This window comes from Dipteris shenzhenensis, chromosome 1 (genome assembly GCF_047967505.1).
Source record: "Dipteris shenzhenensis isolate YYH24624 ecotype China chromosome 1, Dip_SZ_1.0, whole genome shotgun sequence".
In the NCBI taxonomy this organism is placed as follows: Eukaryota; Viridiplantae; Streptophyta; class Polypodiopsida; order Gleicheniales; family Dipteridaceae; genus Dipteris; species Dipteris shenzhenensis.
The window spans coordinates 59036105-59056807 of NC_141596.1; the positions used below are offsets into that span (position 1 = coordinate 59036105).

General features: G+C 43.8%; 1 protein-coding gene across 2 annotated transcripts in view; it reads left to right on the forward strand.

The window, feature by feature from the left end:
• UAH (ureidoglycolate amidohydrolase) overlaps positions 1–20703 on the forward strand; it is an 81392-nt gene that overhangs the window by 11300 nt on the left and 49389 nt on the right. For both annotated transcript variants that reach the window (XM_087383241.1, XM_087383247.1), the window contains 4 exons: positions 3868–3996; positions 4239–4325; positions 4407–4609; positions 13729–13831. In XM_087383241.1, coding sequence (XP_087239367.1) covers positions 3868–3996; positions 4239–4325; positions 4407–4609; positions 13729–13831 — 522 coding nt within the window. The remainder of the gene's footprint in view (positions 1–3867; positions 3997–4238; positions 4326–4406; positions 4610–13728; positions 13832–20703) is intronic.

A 20703-nucleotide genomic window follows, 5' to 3' on the forward strand; every position in this document is an offset into this window, starting at 1 on the left:
CTCATACGACGCCTACAGGACTTGGGTTATGACCAGGAGATTATTTGGGCTGTCATGGCACTTTACGAGAGAGTTTCTGGCAAAGTTCGAGTAGGATCCGGGTGGACAGACGAGATTATGAGTACCATTGGGGTCAAACAAGGGTGTCCTTTGTCGCCTACCTTGTTTGGCCTCTACATTGACGAGCTTGAGACAGTGATGCAGACACAAGGGGGTGTAGGTTGCTCTCTTGCGGGCACGCTGATCTAGATTTTGCTCTATGCAGATGACGTGGCTCTCTTGTCTTCCTCAGCAGAGGGGCTTTAGACACACCTAGATGCACTACAGTCCTTTTGTGAGTCTCATGATTTGAAGGTCAACGTGGGTAAAACCAAGGTCATGATCTTCAATACATCTCGAGCCATCATGCGTCAGGAGAAGTTTACATTTGCGAGGTCATCTGTTGAGATAGTTTCATCATACACTTATCTTGGGGTTATCTTCTCCGGACCGAGCTTCACTATGAGACTCGCGATGCAGGCACGCTTGAGTAGAGGGTATGCCTCATTGGCCAGGCTAGAGAGGCAGTGCTTCCGCTCACACTTTCAGGATCCATGCACCAAGGGGTTGCTTTTTGACTCCTTGGCTCGCCCAGCGAGGATGTACGGCAGCCCTTGTTGGGGGCCAGACTTGTCGGATACAGAGTGGGCCCGTGTTGAGCAGCTACAGGTTCTCATATTATCATGGATGATTCGTGGTAAGTCATCCGTTCCTCACCAGATCAGTCAAGCTGAGTTTGGGTCACCCCCTTTACAGCTAGATGCTACATTTCAGGTCATCACATATCTGTACCGAGTTAGGGAATATGGGGATTATACCTTGGGGCGTAGCAGGCTACCATGGATAGCTCTATCCTCTTCTATGGCACTTATAGCAGGAGGAGATTAGAGGCGCTGGTATGCACGTATAGAGGGATGGTTTGAGCGACTAGGGCTCCACATGGATAGACTACCTCCCTTCCAGTATAGCATGGATGCTCCGTCCTCTCCCCTCTTATCACACGAGGTCAACGAGGTTATTCGTGAGGATCTACTACAGCTACACACTTTTCGGACCTGACACTCTATGATAGGCTTTAGAGTAAGTGTGTAGCTCATCATTGCTGAAGGGGCCAAACAAGGGTTGTCTGTCTGCTAGTTTCGACTTTGGGATTGGACTCTATATTGGGAAAAGTGTGTAGCTCATCATTGCTGAAGGGGCCAAACAAGGGTTGTTTGTTTGCTAGTTTCGACTTTGGGATTGGACTCTATATTGGGAAACTAGTATTGTGTTGATACTCTTAGAGGAAGGGTCATCTTTGGGCTAGAGTGTGGTGCTGACCTTATTGTACATTGTTGATAACGCTTTCATGTTCTCCTCTACTTATGGCTTAAGGCAGCATGTTGAGAGATTTGAAGGTCATTATGGGCGAAACTAAGGTCAATATGTAAAAACTTTTGGGCCAGCAATGCATATTGAGACCTTGACATATCGAGGAGAGTGAAGCAGTGTAGTTTTTTCATACTCATACGAGATGCATTTTTTGAGGGTCTCTCTTCATATATGAGAGCAATGCTATAGGCTGGGCTTGGCAAGGACACTGCCTTTGTGAAATTAAAGCATTGGTGCTTTTGGGTACATAAATAAAACTATTACTTTTTTACTCATTCATTAGATCATAACTGTTTATGGAGCTCCTTTTTATGCATGAGATCTTCCTGCAATTTACTTGAGTGAGATTGAGTGCTTATAGGTCGTGGTGCTTTCTTGTATCACTTGCAATATGTCCTTGGTCTCACACCACATCATACTTACAGAGTTTGAGAAATGACTCTCGATGTTGGATGTAGCCTTACAAGCTATCGCATACTTACATAGAGTCTCGGGTCTAGACAATCATAGACTTTTAGGGCTGAATACTCCACCCTTTGGACACTTACCTGGACCTTAGATGCTCAATGTGTAAAACCCCCATATAAGGTGTTAGGGCAGGTAGCCATTTCAGCCATCTATGGATGAGGAAAGGACACGGCTTGTGTGATGACAAAGTACTACCTCTGTCAGGAGCATGATTAATGAGTTAACCCGTCAAATGTACATGGGGGCCTTGAAAGCCTTTTAGTCGTCTTGAACCTCGGCAACTAAATCATTGAACAAATCTTTCAAACACGAAACAATCAATTATTTTTACATTTGTATACATTACCATTGGCCTCTCTAGGGACTTTTTGTCACCAACCCATCCAAGGTCATGCAACGTTCTAATCAGAATGTAACATTCCTTTCATCTTCAAGCATCAGCGTTCTCGATGATGAAATTTGGGAATGCTCTCTGTATTTGATAAATGGTTTCCTAGCTAGTTTGAGATAGAGGAAGACCATGCCAAGCATCTAAGTTTACAAGTACCTTTTGGACACCTTTTTTGAGAAGTTGGAAACTACTCTAAGTATGAGTTCCTTAGATCCATCGTTCACCCAAAGAGTACTGTGATGGAATGATGGTATATTTACGTATTCCCAAGGAATCCAAGAGCTTAAGTACTTAAGTATTGGTCTTGTTCCAAAATTATCCTCCAAATATTGTGGTCCAATCAAGATTATTAAAAGAATTGGACCAGTTGCATATAAACTAGAATTGCCTCCTGATGTTAAAGCACATCCAATTTTTCATGTCAGTAGACTGAAAGAGTTACTGGGTGCGGATGAGCATCTTGTTTCTCCTCAATAAATAATAGAAGTTACTGATTTGACTTTTATTCCACATGAACCTGAGAGTATTCTTGAATTTCGTGAAAGACATATCAGGTATAGAACTATCACGGAATATAAGATTAAGTGGAAGGATCGTGTTGTATGGGAGCCATTACCTAACCTCCAGAGGACATTTTCGGGTTTTCTTACAAACACAGGAGTCAGTTCTTAGAGGAGGTCATGTGCACGGATGGGTATTGATGTGTACAGAGGTACACAAGACTAGCTCAGGTAGCCTTGGGGGGGGCTTAGGGCTAGGCAGGCTTGATTCTTGGGTTGAGTGGCAAGGGTACGAATAAGATAGAAGTCTCCGCTATTTTTGGCACATTGGACCCGAGTCTATAAAAGGGGCCCAGGGATTCAGTTTTCCAGTGTGCAGGTGGGAGCAAGTCTAGCTCCCTCTTGCAAGGGCTGATCCTGGATTGTGTTGCGGATGCATGCCTGCATCCTAGCGTAGCCCAAGGCCCAGCAGCAGATACAAGGCCTCCAGGCACCACGTGGTGGTATGGGACACCAGGCTGGTTGGGGATCCGTTTGGGAGTTCGTGCCAGTAGCACAGCTCGTGGCTCGGAGGGGACATCTCGACTCGAGATCTTTTCCCATAGATGTCGTGGTTGGGTGGTGAGCAGCCTGCTCACTTCCTCACGTTTCTTGTTGTTCTTGTGTTTGCTTGCAGGGCCGGATTCTCAAGAGCTTTGGGTCGTGTCAATGCCCATGCTGCTGTAATCTGTCTAGTAGACTCAGAGCTTTCACTTTCACGATGACAGAGTCAGAGTTTTCATTCCTTTCATTTTATGGATACTGCAAATAATATCAATAGAAATATTTCCCATTGCATTCGACTCTGTTAGCAACATTTGAAATACATTGAGTAAACCCATCAAACACATTTTTCCTTTTTAAAGGCACAATTATACAAATCTTTTTTGAGGATCTGTAAGTGGGGGCTAGCGTGGAAATAAATATCTGTCTTAGTTGAGACTCGCAGAACGTACTGCCAGGGCAAAACATGATCCATGGAAGAATTGGTATATAAACCTTTCTAAAAAAATTTTAATGTTCACACTGCTAACTGTCCTCAGGCCTCACATTGTGCAGGGAAGGGAGTGCCTCCGAAGCACCTGCAATTGCAACGGGGTCACACACAGATGCAATTCCTTTTTCTGGCAAGTATGATGGAGTTGTTGGTGTTTTGGGAGCGATAGAAGCCATAAATGCCTTAAATAGGTGTGTAAAACACTTCTATTTCCTTGGAACTTTTGCATGAGTTATTCCTCCCTAAGCATAAGACTACTCTGATGACTCTAAGTGAAAACAAGCCATGCCTGTGGATGTCTAACCTTGCCTATTAAGGCCCCATTAGTGTGCTTCCTCTATAGGTGAGGAGGTATTTAGTTTGAATTTGCAATATGTTTATTTAGAATCTGTGAATATGGTCAGCAGCTTTTACGAGTTTCTCTGCCTTGCAGAACAGGATTCAAACCCAAGAGGTCCTTAGAGGTTATCATGTTCACTTCTGAGGAACCCACACGATTTGGAATTGGCTGCCTTGGAAGGTAACTATGCTTGATGTCTGTAAGTTGCTATTGAAAAGATGTGCAAATTTTTGAGACCATCTGATGGCTGTATGTGGTCAGTCGGCTGTTAGCAGGATGCCCAACCATCAAGGCTTTGTTGGAAAGAGCAGTGGATAGTGACAATGTTTCCTTCTCAGAGGCTGCAAGTAGAGCAGGATACGAGTTTGCACTTGAGACACTAACGGAAGTGGGTTTAAGTAAAGGTGCATACTCAGCGTTTATTGAACTTCACATTGAGCAGGGTCCAATCCTTGAACAAGAAGGTTGGTGTCAGAAACATGCTATCACCTTATTAGATTGTTTGTAAGCTCATTGGTGTGTCAATTACTGCTATGGTTGGACCTTGCATTAATCATTTTCAGTTCCTGGACAAGAGGTTGAAGTCACAATGGCCACCAATGACTTCTTAAATCATTTTTATCATTATTAGTGAAACTAAAAGATTTGTAACAAGTTGCATTGTGTTTGGTTTATAACATGTGGCTTTTCTACTGCAAGGCTTATCTTCACTCTAAAAAATGATCATAGTTTCAATTTGTGTGTACACTTTTCTCGTAAAGTTCCACAAGAGTGCATCACCATGTCCGTATGTCTTTTCAGAGCATGCTCTCGTTGTTTATTTGGTTCTACTTGTTTTTTCCCAAACCTCCATGGCAAGCCCTCCTCACGACACTTAATTCTTACACTCCACTCCTATACAACCACGAGGCTATACCTCCACTTCAAAGTTCACACTAAAAAAATGTTCATGTGACAAGAAGAGGGGAGAAGGAAAGGCTAAGTCTGAGCAAAGGATTTATGTGCAGACCACAAGCAATGCCACACAAAATCTATGTGGAGAAGTGAGATCTAGCTAGGTATTCTAGTTATTTTAATTTCAAAACTTTGTTATCTATTAGCAAAGAGAAAGAGAACTTTGGCAAGTCTATGCTACATGACCTTGGTTAACCTGACCTAGCTGCGTTATGTCCAGACATGGACATAACATTCTTCCCTCCTTATTTAGAGGACTTAGAGACAAGACAAAAGCTCTAAGAATTCGTGCCAAAGAAATCAAATACTTTCCCAAGTACTAGCCTCTTCTAAGCGATCTTACCATTTAACCTTTCAGCTTGGGAACATCTCTCCTAAGTTGCTTTCCAAAAAAAAAAAAAGGTTGCCATTCCCTATAATCTAGAATACAATGTGTTTATGGGGCACAGAAGTGATTAGATCCTGAACTCATACCATGTTTTGTGTCTACAAAAACTGTAAACGTCCAAAGTTCACATGCCCAAATCTAGCAGCCACAACTCTGCCTCTTTCATGGCAGGTATGGAGACAGATGCCAAACAAGCATCATGCTTATTGCTGTGAAATCTGTCCATCTGGGTGGTACAAGTGCCAATAGTGATTATCTGATAATTCTTGTCACAGTCTCTGACTATGCACTTGTCATCCTCAAAGGTGACAGCATAACCTCTTTTCCCAAAAGAGGAAACTGGTAGAAGGTTCTTCTTAATCTATAACACATAAAGTACATTTGGAAGAGACAAGTCAGCTCCATCAACGAATGACCTCCATCAACGAATGACAGCATTGTCTTATAACTCCTCTGATAGGATAAGAAGAAATTGTTGGCATAGGACACCTTGCCACCTGGAGCAGGCTGCAAATCTGCAAACAACTCCCTCTGAGAGGTAATGTGCCTAGATGCACCACTATCAAAGTACCAAACAACATTTGAAGTTTCAGCCACACCGAATGGTGCAATTTCTTTGTCTGGCATCATGACTACACAGAAAAACCCATTCTTCAGCCACAAGATTGGCTGAAGCATCATCCTTATTTGCATTGGAATGGCGGAAACTGTGACCAGAGTGCCAGACTCCCCCTTCTTTTCTTTTGCAATTGTTTTTCTGCATTCACTGATGAAATGCCCCAGTTTTTTGCAGTAATGGCATGTTCCCTTCTTCTTGGGCTTGCCTGCATTTTTTGATTTTTTAACGGATGGCTGAACTGAGTCAGTTCTGGGCTGGGAGTGGCTTGCATGAGGTTTTCCCTTATTGCTTTTGGCAACAAGGGCCTTGTCCGCTCCCGGTGAACTAGCTCTCTATGTTTTTATGTGTCTTCCCTTCCTGCGACAACTTCCCCGCTAATTCCTGGAATTAAGTGTGTTGGGATCACCCCTCACAAACAGCTTGAGTGACGTGGGAAATACAACTATGCTGTAGCAAGGAGTTCAAAGTAAAATGATTTGTTTGGAATCACTTCAATTGCTCACGAAGATCCTGGATCTTTGAATTCAAATTCAAAACTAATAAATTGCAAGGTAAAGAGAACATGCATGAATCCCAAAGAAATATAGAAGAGATGACAAATTAGAAATTACTAATTTGGATTGCATGCATATAAAACACGTGCTTCTCAATCCATGCAAAACAAAAGCTCAACATACCAAGAATTTTGTGAGAGAAAGGGATGAGAAGAGAAGGGCCCAAACACAGTAGCATCTTTCTCCTTGCAAAAACGAGTGAAATATGTGCTTCAAATGGAGAGCAGGCTGCTGAAAATCAAGTCCAAGGTTAAGGGATAGAAAATGATTTTTTTCATTTTTAAAAAGGGATAACAAAGTATAAATATGAGGAGATTGTAGAGGGAAATAGCCTGATCAAGTTGCAAACAGGCTGGTCGCTGATTAGGAGGAGAAGTACACAGGTTGGTGGGCTGGATGAAATAGCTTATTGAAATAGGAAAGGTGCGGCATGTAGATGAGACAGTTCTAGAAGGTGTACATGCAGCGGTCTCATGTTTAGAAAAGTGACCTCGGCACACGCAACCAATTGGGCATGCAAGCCACATAGTTCTTTAGGGGCCTCCCTTCCAATGCAGGGATGCAGCTGAACTAGTTGATCAGCTAGGGCCACTCGATGTTGAACTACAAAATTCGTTGGTACAATCGGAGTGTGTCCATAAGTTGCTTGGAATGGAGTCATGCTGATGGCACTATGGAAAGAGTTATTATAAGCAAACTCAAGGAGTGGTAGATACTCTTCCCAAGCTGCTAGGCGTGACTGAATATAATGTCGGAGCATTTCTTCCAGAACTTGGTTGACTCTTCAGTCTGGCCATCTGATTCTGGGTGGTAGGCTGAACTGAACAGTAGAGCTGAACCCAAAGATTCGAACAGTGAAATCCAAAAGTAACCAGTGAACTTAGGATCTCTGTCGCAAACGATATTCTTGGGCAATCCATAGTGTTGTTGGAAAATGTGTCGTATGAAAAGTTTGGCAATGTCTGGAGCCTGTGCAGTTCTTTTGCAAGCAACAAAGTGTGCCATTTTGGACAATCAATCAACAATTACCATAATTTGAGTGTTACCTCTGGAGGATTGTGGGAGTGTTGTAATAAAATCCTTGGAAATACTTTCCCACCTTTTAGTTGGAACTGGAAGAGGCTGAAGAAGTCCTGCTGGAATCGACTTGCTTTCATTTGTTGACAAGATAAGCAAGATGTAACCATTTTGATGACGTCGCTTTTCATCTGAGGCCAGTATGTTGCACTGAGGAACCTGTAAGTCTTGTTGATGCCTGGATGGGTAGCATAAGGAACTACATGATGCTCTTTTAACAAAAGATGTCGAACATCCTTGTCATGTGGTACACAGATGCGATCTTGATAATACAGAAGGTCGTTCATATAAGAATAGAATGAGAAAATCTTCTGTTCGGAAGTCTAAGGTTGATCTTTCGAAAGAACTTGTACTATTGTGCCGAAGTCTTTATCATTGAGATACTTCTCTTTGAATGAATTCGGAACATCCACAGATAATGTAGAGATTACCATAGCTGATGCTAGAGTTAACGTGTGCAACTACATTGCGTAGTCTTGGAATGTACTCAATGGTCATGTGAAAGTTGGCCAGAAACTCAACCTAGCGTGCTTGTCGAGCGTTCATGACTGGCTGAGTAAAGATATACTTTAGAGAGTGATGGTCTGTCTTGACCACCGAGTCGGCTCCCATGAGATAATGTTTCCAAGAGCGATAAGCATGTACAATGGCAAGAAACTCCTTATCATAAACCGGGTATCGGGTTTGGATATCGGAATGTTTATGGCTGTCAAAAGCAATAACTCTGCCTTCTTGCATCAAGACTGCTCCTGTAGCGATGTCGGAAGCGTCGGTCATGACCTCGAATGGAAGGTTTGGGTCAGCAATAGCCATAACTGGTGTGGTAGTGAGTGCTTGCTTGAGTTTTTGGAAACTGTACTTTGTTTTGGGAAGCCACTGAAAAACTGCTGTGCTTTTCAATAATTCGGACATAGGAGCTGCGATCTCGGAAAACTGATAGACCTTTGTATGGTAGAAGTTTGCCAACTCGAGAAAAGAGCGGACACCATGAACATTCTTAGGAATAGGCCAGTTTCGAATTACCTCGACCTTCTTGGGATCCACAGAGATGCCTTGAGCGGAAATAACATGTCCCAAATATTCTAGTTGGGTCTTGAAGAACTCACTCTTCTCAACGTTGATGTAGAGAGAATTTGCGCGGAGAACTTCAAAATCTTGGTGAAGATGTTGTTTGTGCTCATGTAGGGATCTGCCGAAAACGAGGATGTCATCGAGGTAAACGATGACGAACTTATCAAGGAAAGGCTTTATTCGAAAAGTTGTCTTTACTCATCACCTTCTCGTATGCGAATTTGATGATAACCTGAACAAAGATCAATCTTTGAGAACTGTGTTGCATGTAGAAGTTGATCGAAGAGGTCATCGATGCGAGGCAATGGATACTTGTTTTTTATAGTGAGCTTATTGAGGGCTCGGTAGTCGAGGCAGAGGCGCATTGACTTATTCTTTTTTTCCACAAGTAGTACAGGAGATTCGAAAGGGTTGCGACTGGGCCGAATGTGACCTTTGTCGAGTAGTTCGGTCACCTGTCTTTGGATTTCTTCATTTTGAGTGTAAGAAACCCGATAAGGAGGTTTTGACGGTGGATTACTGCCGGGAATAAGCTCAATTGGGTGATCCATTGGCCCATGCTTGGAAGTTTTGAACGTGCTTGGAAGTCCACATTGGTAGGTATGAACTGCTTACGGAGCACGTGTTCAAAACGTTCCCAAGTTAACACACTTTTGCCGTCCTTTAAGCGTCGTTGCCACCATAGGAAAGCTGTATCCTTGAGGAGGGAGGCTGCCAAGGCAATCTTTTTGCCTTCAGTGAGGTCAACAGTATCAAAGTACATGCGCAGTTTTGCGAGCCATTGGTCAACTATTCGGCGATTTCGTTGACCAGTGTAGGCTTCCAGAAGTTTAATGTCAAGTCTTTTAGTTTTGGAAGCTTGGAGTAAGCGGTAGAGGGCACGGAGTTCAGTGCTTTCTACCTCTGGTGGGAACAAGTCCACGTAGTCGTCTGGTGGCATCACGTCGTCCTCTGTATGTGTGGTACTACGATAATCCTGGAGTTGTTGGACTTTCTGGACCAAGTCGGAGATGCTGTCCTGAAGTTGAGAAATTGGAAGTTGAAGTAGTGCTTTGCCTTGTAAGTTGACTTCAGGGGTCTTTTTTGGACTTGAGTCGCTTATCTTCGGAGAGGCTGCTCACGAGCGTTGCGACATATCTGAGGTCCCTGTGAGAAGAGCACGAACTTGCGCTCTAGTTTGTACCATTCGTGGAAAAAGATCCGGGTTGCTCCTTGAGGTTGCTCATGTTGGAGGGGGCAGGCGAGGCAGGATGGAACCACCCGTGGAAATCTGGTAAAGGAAGTTCTATCTGAGGTAACACTGGTGATGCCGAAGTGGGCACTGGGTGTTACTACTCATGAGAGTACAGGGGTAGGTTGCAGAGTCCACGGATCTGAGAAGGGATAAGAAGTTGCTGTCAAGAGTGGAGGATATCCAGGAGGAGTGCCTTCAGAGTGTAAATACTGTCTTGGGGAAGGTAAAACCTGTGCAGGAGGATATCTGGGAGTTGAAGGAGGTGGAGAGTACCCTGGAGATGCTGAAGCTGAGGGGTAAAAGTCTCTCCAAAGATGGACAGCAAACTCATGAGGAATATCGGGTTCTGGGTATCTATGTGTCTCGTGAAACACAACCTGGACTGTGCTGAGGAAGTAATGTAATTGCGGTGCCTCACGCAGAAGATATAGGATGTGGTCCAAGTCACTGGAAGGGCACGTGACACAGAAGACCCACGATGCAAAAGCTCCGAAATGGGCTGGTTGTGCAATCTGAACACGTGTGATAGATGATGCCTGAGGTGTCCTTGAAGGGATTGAGGCATTACCAGGGGTTTCCATGCTTTAAGGAGGGGGCTTTCATTTGCTGTAATTTGATAATGAACAGCAAATAACAATATGAAAGTGAATTCTTAGAAAAAGAATGGAAAGAATCCACTTGGCATAGATTAGATCTACCATACTGTGCTGAAAAGCGTGTACCAGTGGTGGGCTTCGGGCTGGAAAAAGTACAGCATCAATTGCGAGTTGAAGGAGGTCCTGATGTCGAGTTGGTAGAAGACAAAAGTCAGGCTTCAAATTTCGAAATTAGGGTTTGCTGTAGAGGGAGACGATTCACCAAACAGTCCGGTTGTGGGCAGAATATGTTGCCAGCAAAACCACGAACTACCCAGGATCTCGATCTGTTGTGTAGAGGCGAGATTTTCTTGTACAAGAGGGGCTGGCTGAGGAGATTTGCTGGACATCAAGGCTTATGCTCGCAGGCTGAGATGGCGGGGTGAAGAGATAGAGCAGGCTGTGCAGAGATTGGCGTCAGGCTGTCACTCTTCAGAGGCGATGGAAAACATCTATGGCTAAGCAAAGGCTGGCGAACAGATTCAGCAGGCTGAGGGCAGGATTGGCGTGACTATGGAAGGCCGCCAAGGGTTGAGCAAAGCCTGGAAACAGAAGTGTTGGTGGGGAGCAGGCTTGGCGTGGGCTGGCAAGTGGAAATTGGCAAGGGGGGAGCAGAAATCGGCGTGGTAAGCTGTATGGAGCAGCAGGCGCGACTTTCGAGAAGCGGGTGCGACTTTCGAGACGGCTTTGGCCGATTTGCGATGGCTGAAATAACTGCTAGGCCGCCTTGCTTTTCCCAAAAATTAAAGCCTGGGTTACTTGAACACAAGGGTAGTCTTGGTTTGGGCCTTGGGTGTAGGGCTGGTTGCCCTTTTTAGGCCCTCTAGGTACCGTTTTGTAGGTTGGTGCTTGGTGCCAAAGGGTGTGCCTATTCTAAGGGGTGTGACCCTTGGAATAGGTGTACCATTTCATGCAGGGCTGTAACCCTATTTTAAAGAGGGGTGTGCCTACATGAAAAGGTGTGTCCTTTTTTCCACGATGGGGTGTGTTCCTTGGGTGAGGAGTCAAAAACTCTTCATCAAAAGGTGCGTCCGATGGTGAAAAAGGTGCGTCCCTTGGTTTTGGGACAGCCCAAGCACATCAAAAGACACGATTTCTGTCGTGTCCATTCTCATCAACTCGTGATGTGAGGGAGACGGAGAGGCCACTGATGACTTTAGGTGGGGTTAAATTTTACACTCATTTTCTCCATCTCTTCCATGCACAACGTGCATGGATATCCTTCTAGCAGAAAGAGATGTATCAGATAGGCGCTAGAAGGTGGGGGGCATTTCCTATAGGCAGGAGCGAAATTGGCTCTGATACCACTATAAGAAATCCTAGATTTACTATATTTAGAAATGTGCTAAGGAACAGAAAGGAGACTGAAATAGTAGAGAACAAGGAATATTTGTATTGCTTGAGTGTCTGTAGTGTGTCATCCATACAGTTGGGCCTCTCTTATATAGAGAGTGAAGAGTCACACATGAAAAGGTGTACTCCAAAGAGTATGTGCATGAAGAGGTGTGTACCCCTTGTGAAGGGTGTGACCCTTGATGAGAGGGTACATTACAATGGTAGTGTCTCTTCAATAGAATGTCTTTTGTGAAGGGTTGTGCCTCATAGGAAGTGTCCTGTCGAAAGGGCATGCCCTTCCACAAGTGTCCATTCATCAAACCATCCATAAGTCTAAGGTATAGAGAAAGGAATACGTCACAGATCGTGACAATGTCACTTGGATCCCATTGGATGACAAGGTCTTCTTGCATTCTTATGAAAGGATTTTATCAAGATCTTTAAGCTAGGTCTTACTTTTGATTTTAGCATTCTCATTTCCAAGGGAGGTTTTAAACTTCTAGAGAAACTTCAGATAGATCTTGTTGTTTTATTAAGCCTAGAAGATCCTACCAAAATACCCATACTTTATTTGAGGCCTTTCCCTTAGATATTATTTAACTCCTCAAACAGACTTTATGGGGGCCACTGAGTACCCTTCTCAGACTTTTTGTCATTGCTGCTTAAAAAAGATGAAGAAAAATAAGACTTTTGATGTGTAGGCCATGTTTGGAGGCTACTATGCTTTGCCTTTTAAGTTAGAAGTGGGTCTTATAGTTTTTTCTGTTTTGTTACTGTTCATAAACTATAGGGTTGGATCGTGGTGGCATGAGTGAGTTGTTGAGATCTTCAGATCAAGGAAGAAGGGTAAGGCCTTCTAGATTGTATCAAAGGTGGAAATCTGAATTTTGGGTGCCAAGGATTTCTTCACCCATGTTCTTTGAAACTTTACTTGAACATTCATTGGTTTTCATTAGGCCTTGATGTTCCCCTTCTCAAGTGTTCTTGAATGTATTGGAAAGAATCAATTGAGAAATCTCACATCTTGGTGTATAGCCATTGTTTCATTGCAAATAGAACCTTGGCGTTGAGTTAGGTTCTACTCACCAATGTATGGTATGTGGCTTTCGGAAGTGACATATGATTCTATGTGTAAACAAGGTGCCACAAGTTTACATTTTTAATGGCATGGACTATTCTCATGACAAAAGGGACAGGCCCAAGTGACTTATTTGGATAAGAATCCGATGTATTGTGTAGTGAACAACTCTTGTTGTGTTTGCCATTTCTACAAGATGGAGCGTAATAAGATACCCCTCATGAGAGGCGTGTAGGAGCCACACTGTAACAAGCTGTCTACAAGCCTCTCATATAAGATCTGGCGTTTGATAGGAGAGCTCCTCATTCAGTTGTGAAACATGCCCTTGTGCAGTTCAAGCAATTCAAGCCTCTCCATTTTCTAATACATATGATGCAAAGCAGTTTTGCCTCAGCTGTCTGTTGCTTTTTCACTTTGTAAACTTGCAAAAAATGTCACTAGAAAGATATTGACTTTACACAAAGTATCTGTATTCAGATCTTCTTTTGAATTCATCTGATTATAAAGGTAGAGTTACTAAGGCACTGTCTACGAGCGTTAAATACAAATCTTCACATAGCTAATCTGCAGCCTTAGTCGATTCTCTATCATATCCTTTCTGGCATCATTTTCTCAATTTGGCTCTTCTTCATTCTTAGGTGTACCCATTGGTATAGTGACGGCAATAGCTGCACCTGCAAGCATCAAACTGGACTTCAAAGGAAATGGTGGACATGCTGGAGCAGTGCTTATGTCCTTCAGGTGATTTAGGGCTGTCTTATGCAAACAAGTGAAATGAAAATTCTGTTCACATAAAAAGCTCTCAACTTTATTTTTAGTTGTGTTTGGTATACCGAAGGGAGAAGGAGAGCAATGAGAGATTTTCTTCATAGCTTTGTTTCATATGGCTCTCGTGTTCTTGTATTGACTGCGTACTTGATGTGTCCAAGGCTGAGTTACGACCATACTTCTTCAACTACAGAGGATCCTAATTTCTTGGAAGTCAAAGAAAACAACTACGAGATGTAATCACGTATAACCATAGAAAGCTTCAAAAGATCAAGATATAATGAATGATTATAGATTTGTATGCCCATGCAATGGCATGGCATGGCACCAGCTCTTGAGGATCAATTTATATATGTTGGAATTGAGTGGTGGAACCAGATGGATTGTTAGATTCATTGATTGCAGCCATGAAAGATTAGCCTAGGGTGGAAGGCCCTAGGGCCACGTTTAAAGAGAGTTGTATGGAATAAAAGTCTTAGATAAAAAGCACTCAAGCTATATTAGCCATGGCCTAAAGCTACATATTGGTATAAGGGCTTGAGTGGGGGGCATTCAATGATTAGTACTGCCATGGTCGGATAAAAAACAACCCACAAGCCGACAGGCACAAAGTATGGTGATGCTCCATAGCCATGGGGAAAAGGGAGAGAGAGAGAGAGGAGAAAGAGATAACATGGAAGGAAGGAATGGAGAGAAGAGTGAGAAGAGGGGTAAGGAGGCTATGGCACAAGGGGCAAGAAGGGAGAAGAGGGGAATATACATGGCAATAGGGGGAGGGGAGACGTGGACATCATGGAAGAAGGAGACATGCTTTATTGAGAATGAAGGGGGATGGAGAATCAAAGTACAAGGGTGGTTGTTGTACAAGGAGCGTGTCGCATGAAGCAACAACTTCCTCCTTTAATAACCAAGAGGAGGGGCTCTCCCAATAAATGCATCCTCCCACATGCATAGTGTGAGTGTGAAGGCATCTCCCATGTGGGCAAGGAGGATGCGCACTCTCAATAGCATACGCCAATAAAAAATCAAGCCTTCTTATCCTAAGTCTAAGATGCCTCATGGATCCTTCTCAATTTTATAATATCTAGGAGGACGAGTGGAGGGCCGGCACAAAGATTCTTGCCACCTCATCCTACTCTTCCCCTTATTGAAATGTTCTCTCTTGGACTATCCACCACAACCACTCTACCTGGGACCATCCCACATGGAGGAGTTGGTCTCTTTGCCACCTCCACCTATTTAATAATATATATCCCATTGACCTTGGCCATATCTCAATGCTTGCATGGGACCGCCTGGGTGGAGGGGTCGCACATGGGGGTACCTTGCCACCTCATCATACGATATTATTTTTTCCATGGACTATGTACAACACACACCTATGGGTCCTCTTACATGGAAGGGTGGCACATGGACTTACCTTGACTCCTCAACCTTGGGCCCTTAGCACTCTATAGTTTATTCTACTAGTGCCACACAAACACACACATTTTTATTTATGCCATTTTCCTTGGTCATTTTTGCCTATAACAGTTCCCTCCCTCCCCTAGGCATGGAATGCATAGCATCTCCATGCCTAGGCAAACCGTATATGAACTTGCCATGATCAAATATAATGCATGGTGTTGTTTCCATATCCACACGTGCTGGATCAAATAGAAACTTTTCACAGCTCAAAAGGGCCACAAGACCCAGATGCTGCATCAAAATACTCAAAAGCTGGTCACTTCCCCCGGTTTGGGAGGGGAAGACCTCCAACACATCCTCTGCTCCGTATGGAAGGAGGTCTGCATTGTACTTCAATACATAATTCAGATGATGCTGCAGCTACTTCTCCACTTTATCATGCTCATCAACGTATGTGTCTCCATCTATTATATCAAAAGGAAAGAGAGTTGCGGGAAAGGTTTCTTCAATAGGAAACACCTTTAGCTCTGATTCAAGTTCCATGTATGGCCCATCATTCGAGAATTCGAAAGAATATAGTGAGGAAGGAAATTTTTCTTCATTATCTTCTAGGTTAACCATCTCCTCAGGTTTGATTGCAACTTCCATAGGTTTGTGAGTTGTCCCCATACTTAGTTGCATTCTTCTTCAATATCTTGCATGGCATCTTTCATAAACATTGCTAATGCCTATGGACTCTCACGTTCACAAGGCATTTCCTCTGGACCCATGAGACTCAAGGCATCAATTGGAGAATGGGAAATATCGCTGTAAATCTCAAGATCATCGCAATCACTGGCATCTGCTTTCAAGACTTTAATCTCAGCACTTCCATAAAACAACTCTTTTAGTGTTTCGCCATCTGTGCTTTCCAAAGGAGGAGAAAGAGAACATGAAGGGATAAGTGTATATACAACCTTACCCTTGTGTGGTGTTGATGGATCATAGACATCATCAATTTGCTCCCCCCAGTTGAAAGATGCATCCCGTTCCATAGAGGGAGGAGAACCATACCTCTTGTCATTTCTTCTTGTAGGGGCATTGCCAGGCTAAGGCTCCTTAATAGGCATTATCGCTTCAACATCAAACTTTCTGTCTCAGTGTCACATCTATCCACCAAAACTTGCACCAGAGCAGGATTAGGGCACTTTGAACCGTAATTCCCTTTTTGTTTGCAACCATGACAAACCACCTTGGACTTATCTTGTTGAGCAGCTGTAGCCTTACTTTCAAACCCACCAATTCAGTGCAAAGCTCATCAACATTCTTCTCAAGAGTGGGAAGTGAAGGAACATCAATTGCGATAGCAGAGAGAGAATGTGAAGAGGAGGAGGAGATGGTGGAGGAAGAGGTTTTATCAAGGCAGATCAATCATGAGCAACCTTGACATTTGATGCTAAGGGAGAAGGAGGAATGATAACACGATCATTAGACATTCTATCAAACTTTGTTGCAATTGCCTTTGCATGCTCCATAGTCCTTGGGTCCTTCCACTTCAACTTGATACGAAACTCATCCGCTGCACCAAACACCATTTGGCTCAACATATACTGAGTCATTCCGGCAATGAGCCCCGCATTATCTGGCTACATAGCAATTAGGCAATCTAGGAGCCCAACTGCTAGATCCACACATTGACGCGCCGTCTCTCATTCTTCTTGCCTCAACCTTGTTATCAACAGATGAACATTCTCGGGCTCCTCACCCTTGCCAAAATACTCGACTAGTGCCGTTGCAAATGTGCCAGCTCTGTCAAACTGCATTGATTTGCCTCTCATACCACACTTTTGCAAAGCCATCCAAGAACGTAAGAAGTACCAATAATAATCGATTTTCCGTGAGAAAATTAAGAGACACATTGGCGTTTGAAAGCAATAAGATACTCTTGGGATTCTCATCCATCCGACCGTAGAAGACATGAATGTCCGCCATTGCAGAAAGAGAGATGAAAGGAAGGGAAGAGAAAAGCAGGTAACCAAACAAGATATAATCACTGACGTGGTACACGGTGATGCATAAGGTTGTTCATCAACGCGAAAATAAATGCCATGACAAAAGTAAGGAGGTGCGAGGCCTACACATCACCCTCTGCTTCCTCAAGCTCTTGCAACCTCCATGAGATTTCTTCTAACGGGGTGCGGTCCGGCATTTTAACTTCTTCTGGGCACTCGCCGGAGAACTTTCTTGATGATTGCCTTAAGACAAAGGACACGTATGAGATACTCCCAATATTTAGTCTCACGGTGGCCACATCCTCCGCCATATTTACAGATGATAACCCTCATGCAGGCGTTCGCTTCCATTGACGGGGTATCGGTTCTTGCTTTATGAACCACCATAACACAAGCTGCACGTGCTTAAACCTTTTGTATGCTCCATGGGCTGAAGATTCGGCCCACTTTTCTGAATCGTACCTCACACAATTGTCGAGTGCAAAAAATTGAGGAAATTTGCTTTTTACAGCACCTTAAAAGGAGGTCAGAAACAAAAGTTATACCAATCTTTCTGTCTTTTGGTGCTTATTGGCGTATGGCATTTTGAACTAGGGCACCACTAAGATCATGCTATGTTTTGAGTTTGGTCGAACAGAGTTACAGAGCTCAGAAAGATAAGCACTTCTCCTTTTTATAGCATGATGAAATTCCTCCTCAATCAAAAGATATGGCCTCTAACCTTCTTCATTGTGTAAGATAATAATATAATCAATATATCCCTACTAGTTACATGAAAAGGTACTTGGCTTAGTGGTAGCCTAACATTTTGATAAATTGCAGGTCGTGCGTTTAATTCCTGGAGAAAGCACACAATGCTGCGCAGGTTGCCACATCATTCGATGATGTCATAAGGTGCCACGTCAGCATGTCACATGAGCAAAGGATCAAGGGCACTTCAATATGCCATGTCATCAAGGGTGCCACGTCAGCAACATGCCATGTCATCAAAATAGTGCCACATCATCAAACACATGGTGGATTGCCATGTTATCTTTTGGCATCTCACATAAGCAAGGTGCCACATCATCAAGGTCATGTTATGTCATCAAGGATGCCATGTCTCAAGGTATCAAGGTGACACATGGCGGTTAACGAGAGACACGTGGAAGAAGGCGACGATGTGGTGGGATCCACGTGGCAGATATGAGAGGCGATGATGTGGCATGATTGAGGTGGTGAGGTGGCACGAAGAGAGAGAGAGGGGTGAGGGGAAAGAGTGTGAGAGGGGAGAGAGGAGAGAGAGAGCATGGAGAGAAAGAAGAAAGAAAGAAAGAAAGTCTATTAATGTCTACGACCAACAGGTCTATGGGACAGCAAAAAACCATCTAGTACATCTGCTTTAGGGAGGGCACATGGAAGCTCCCAGGGAGTGCAAAAGCAACCCCAATTCTTTAGAGTACCTACATAATAGTCTGAAAGAGTAATCAGAAATACATCAGTTTAAGACTAAGAGTCTTTTGGTTTGGATTTAAACTCTTTAATTAGCGCTATGCCTTCACGATAAATTGCCCATTTTCCATCCTTCCTAGCAGCCCTGACTTTAGCTAATTCCGTTGCCTTATTCTTCAATTGAGCTCATGTAAGTTCCATAGCTATCCATATCTTGGTCCCTTTCAACTTGTAGGATTGTTGAAGAAGCTTAATCCATAAATCTCCCGACTTAAGTGTAAGAATAGCATGTCCTTTGGAGTGCCGGATATTAGTTGCTCCGTCGTCATCATCATCATATCATCATTATCATCATCAACCTTCCATTCAATATTAGGCATGGCTGCTTTGACATGTGCTAAAGTCTCATTGAAAGAGTCATCATCTTTGGGCCATCCTTTAGGGATCCCCCCCACTCTAGTCTTCAATGCATTATCACGTTTGGCTTTGTGTTCTTTGTTCTCTTCTTGGATATCGATCTTGTTTGCCTTTGTGTTAAATTCCTCAATCACTTCTTTCTTGATTGATCGTACTTCAGTATGAACCATATCTTGACTGTAGAGACTAGTTGAGGAGTAGGAGAGAATTCTTACATGAGTTCACAACCTCAGCAATTACTGCCTGCTTGCCAGGTACTTGAAGTTGGGCTTTTACTTTTGCCAGCTCAAGACTTAACTCTTTGATTGCTTACTGCAAATAATAAATCTGTTCATGTTGTCCAAGCGAGAGGAGGTGGAGAGAGATGCGAGGAGAGAGAAGGGGAAGTGAGGGAGATCAAGAGTGGAGCAAGGAAAGAGAAAGAAGTTGAGTAGAGAGAGAGGAGGGCGAAACAAGAGTAGTGGGCGAAACAAGAGTAGTGGGCGACTAGAGAGAGGAGAGAGAAAGAGAGGTGTGTGCGAAAGAGAGGGAGTAGAGAGAGAAACGAGGGAGAGAGAGTGTGAGAGAGGAGTTTTAGAGAGAGATGCGAGGAGATGAAGAGACTAGTGAGTGGAGTGATATGAGGTGAGAGAGGTGAGAGTAGAGAGAAAAGAGAGAGAGAGCACAAGAGGGGGAGGGGAGTGAGGAGTCGTATTTTATTCCTTTTCCAAAAAGGAAACTCGAAGCGCTGAATTTACAACGGGGAGAACATTTACACATGAGCTAAAATAGAGCCATCGGTGGCGAGGTGGTCTTCGTTGGTCATAAGAAAAACAACCCACTAGCCCACAGGCGCAAAGCATCGCGATGCTTTATAGCCATGGGGAAAAGGGAGTGAGAGGGAGAAAGAGATAACATAAGAGGGGGGGAATAGAGAAAGAAAGAAAGAAAGGTGTATTAACACCTTCAGGAGTCCTCGCGGGTCTATGAGACAAGATACAAGATATATGTAACCCATACAAGCCACTGTGGGCTGAAGCAAAGGGCTCACGAAGGCCCTTGCTGAGTGCTAAGTGCTAAAAATGCAAAAAACTAGTACAACTGGTACAAAATATAGTAGGAAGAAAGAGCAATCAACTGCTCAGAACCAGAGCTTCAAGTACGCGTGGAGGCTCTATATACCCGCCTCACTAATGGCCCTTTGATGTGATGCAAAGAGCTCACGTATCTGTGTCTGTTAGGTTGTCTCCTGCTGTGACGGGGGGCGTGCTCTCTTGGATCTCTGTATCCGATGGGCTACATCGAGAGTGATGCCTCGTCTCTGGCGGTCCCCTCCGAGGAGGGCTGAGATAGGTCAAACCTCAATCGTGCGTGCTATGGACACCCCACGTGTTGTGTGTGGTCTCCCTGTCTCTCGTCCAACCATATCATGGTGACGGGTCTCACTGCTGATCCATAGTGATTTGGTCTCCTTGAGCTCCTCCCCCCCTCGATCTCATCTGGCGGCTTGGATGCGTAGAAATTAGTGAAGCGTGTTTGTGCTCGGTGTTCTGAGGCATCGACTATAGCTGATCTTTGGCTTGCTGCACAAGGGAATCTCTGTGTCTCCGCATCTCAATC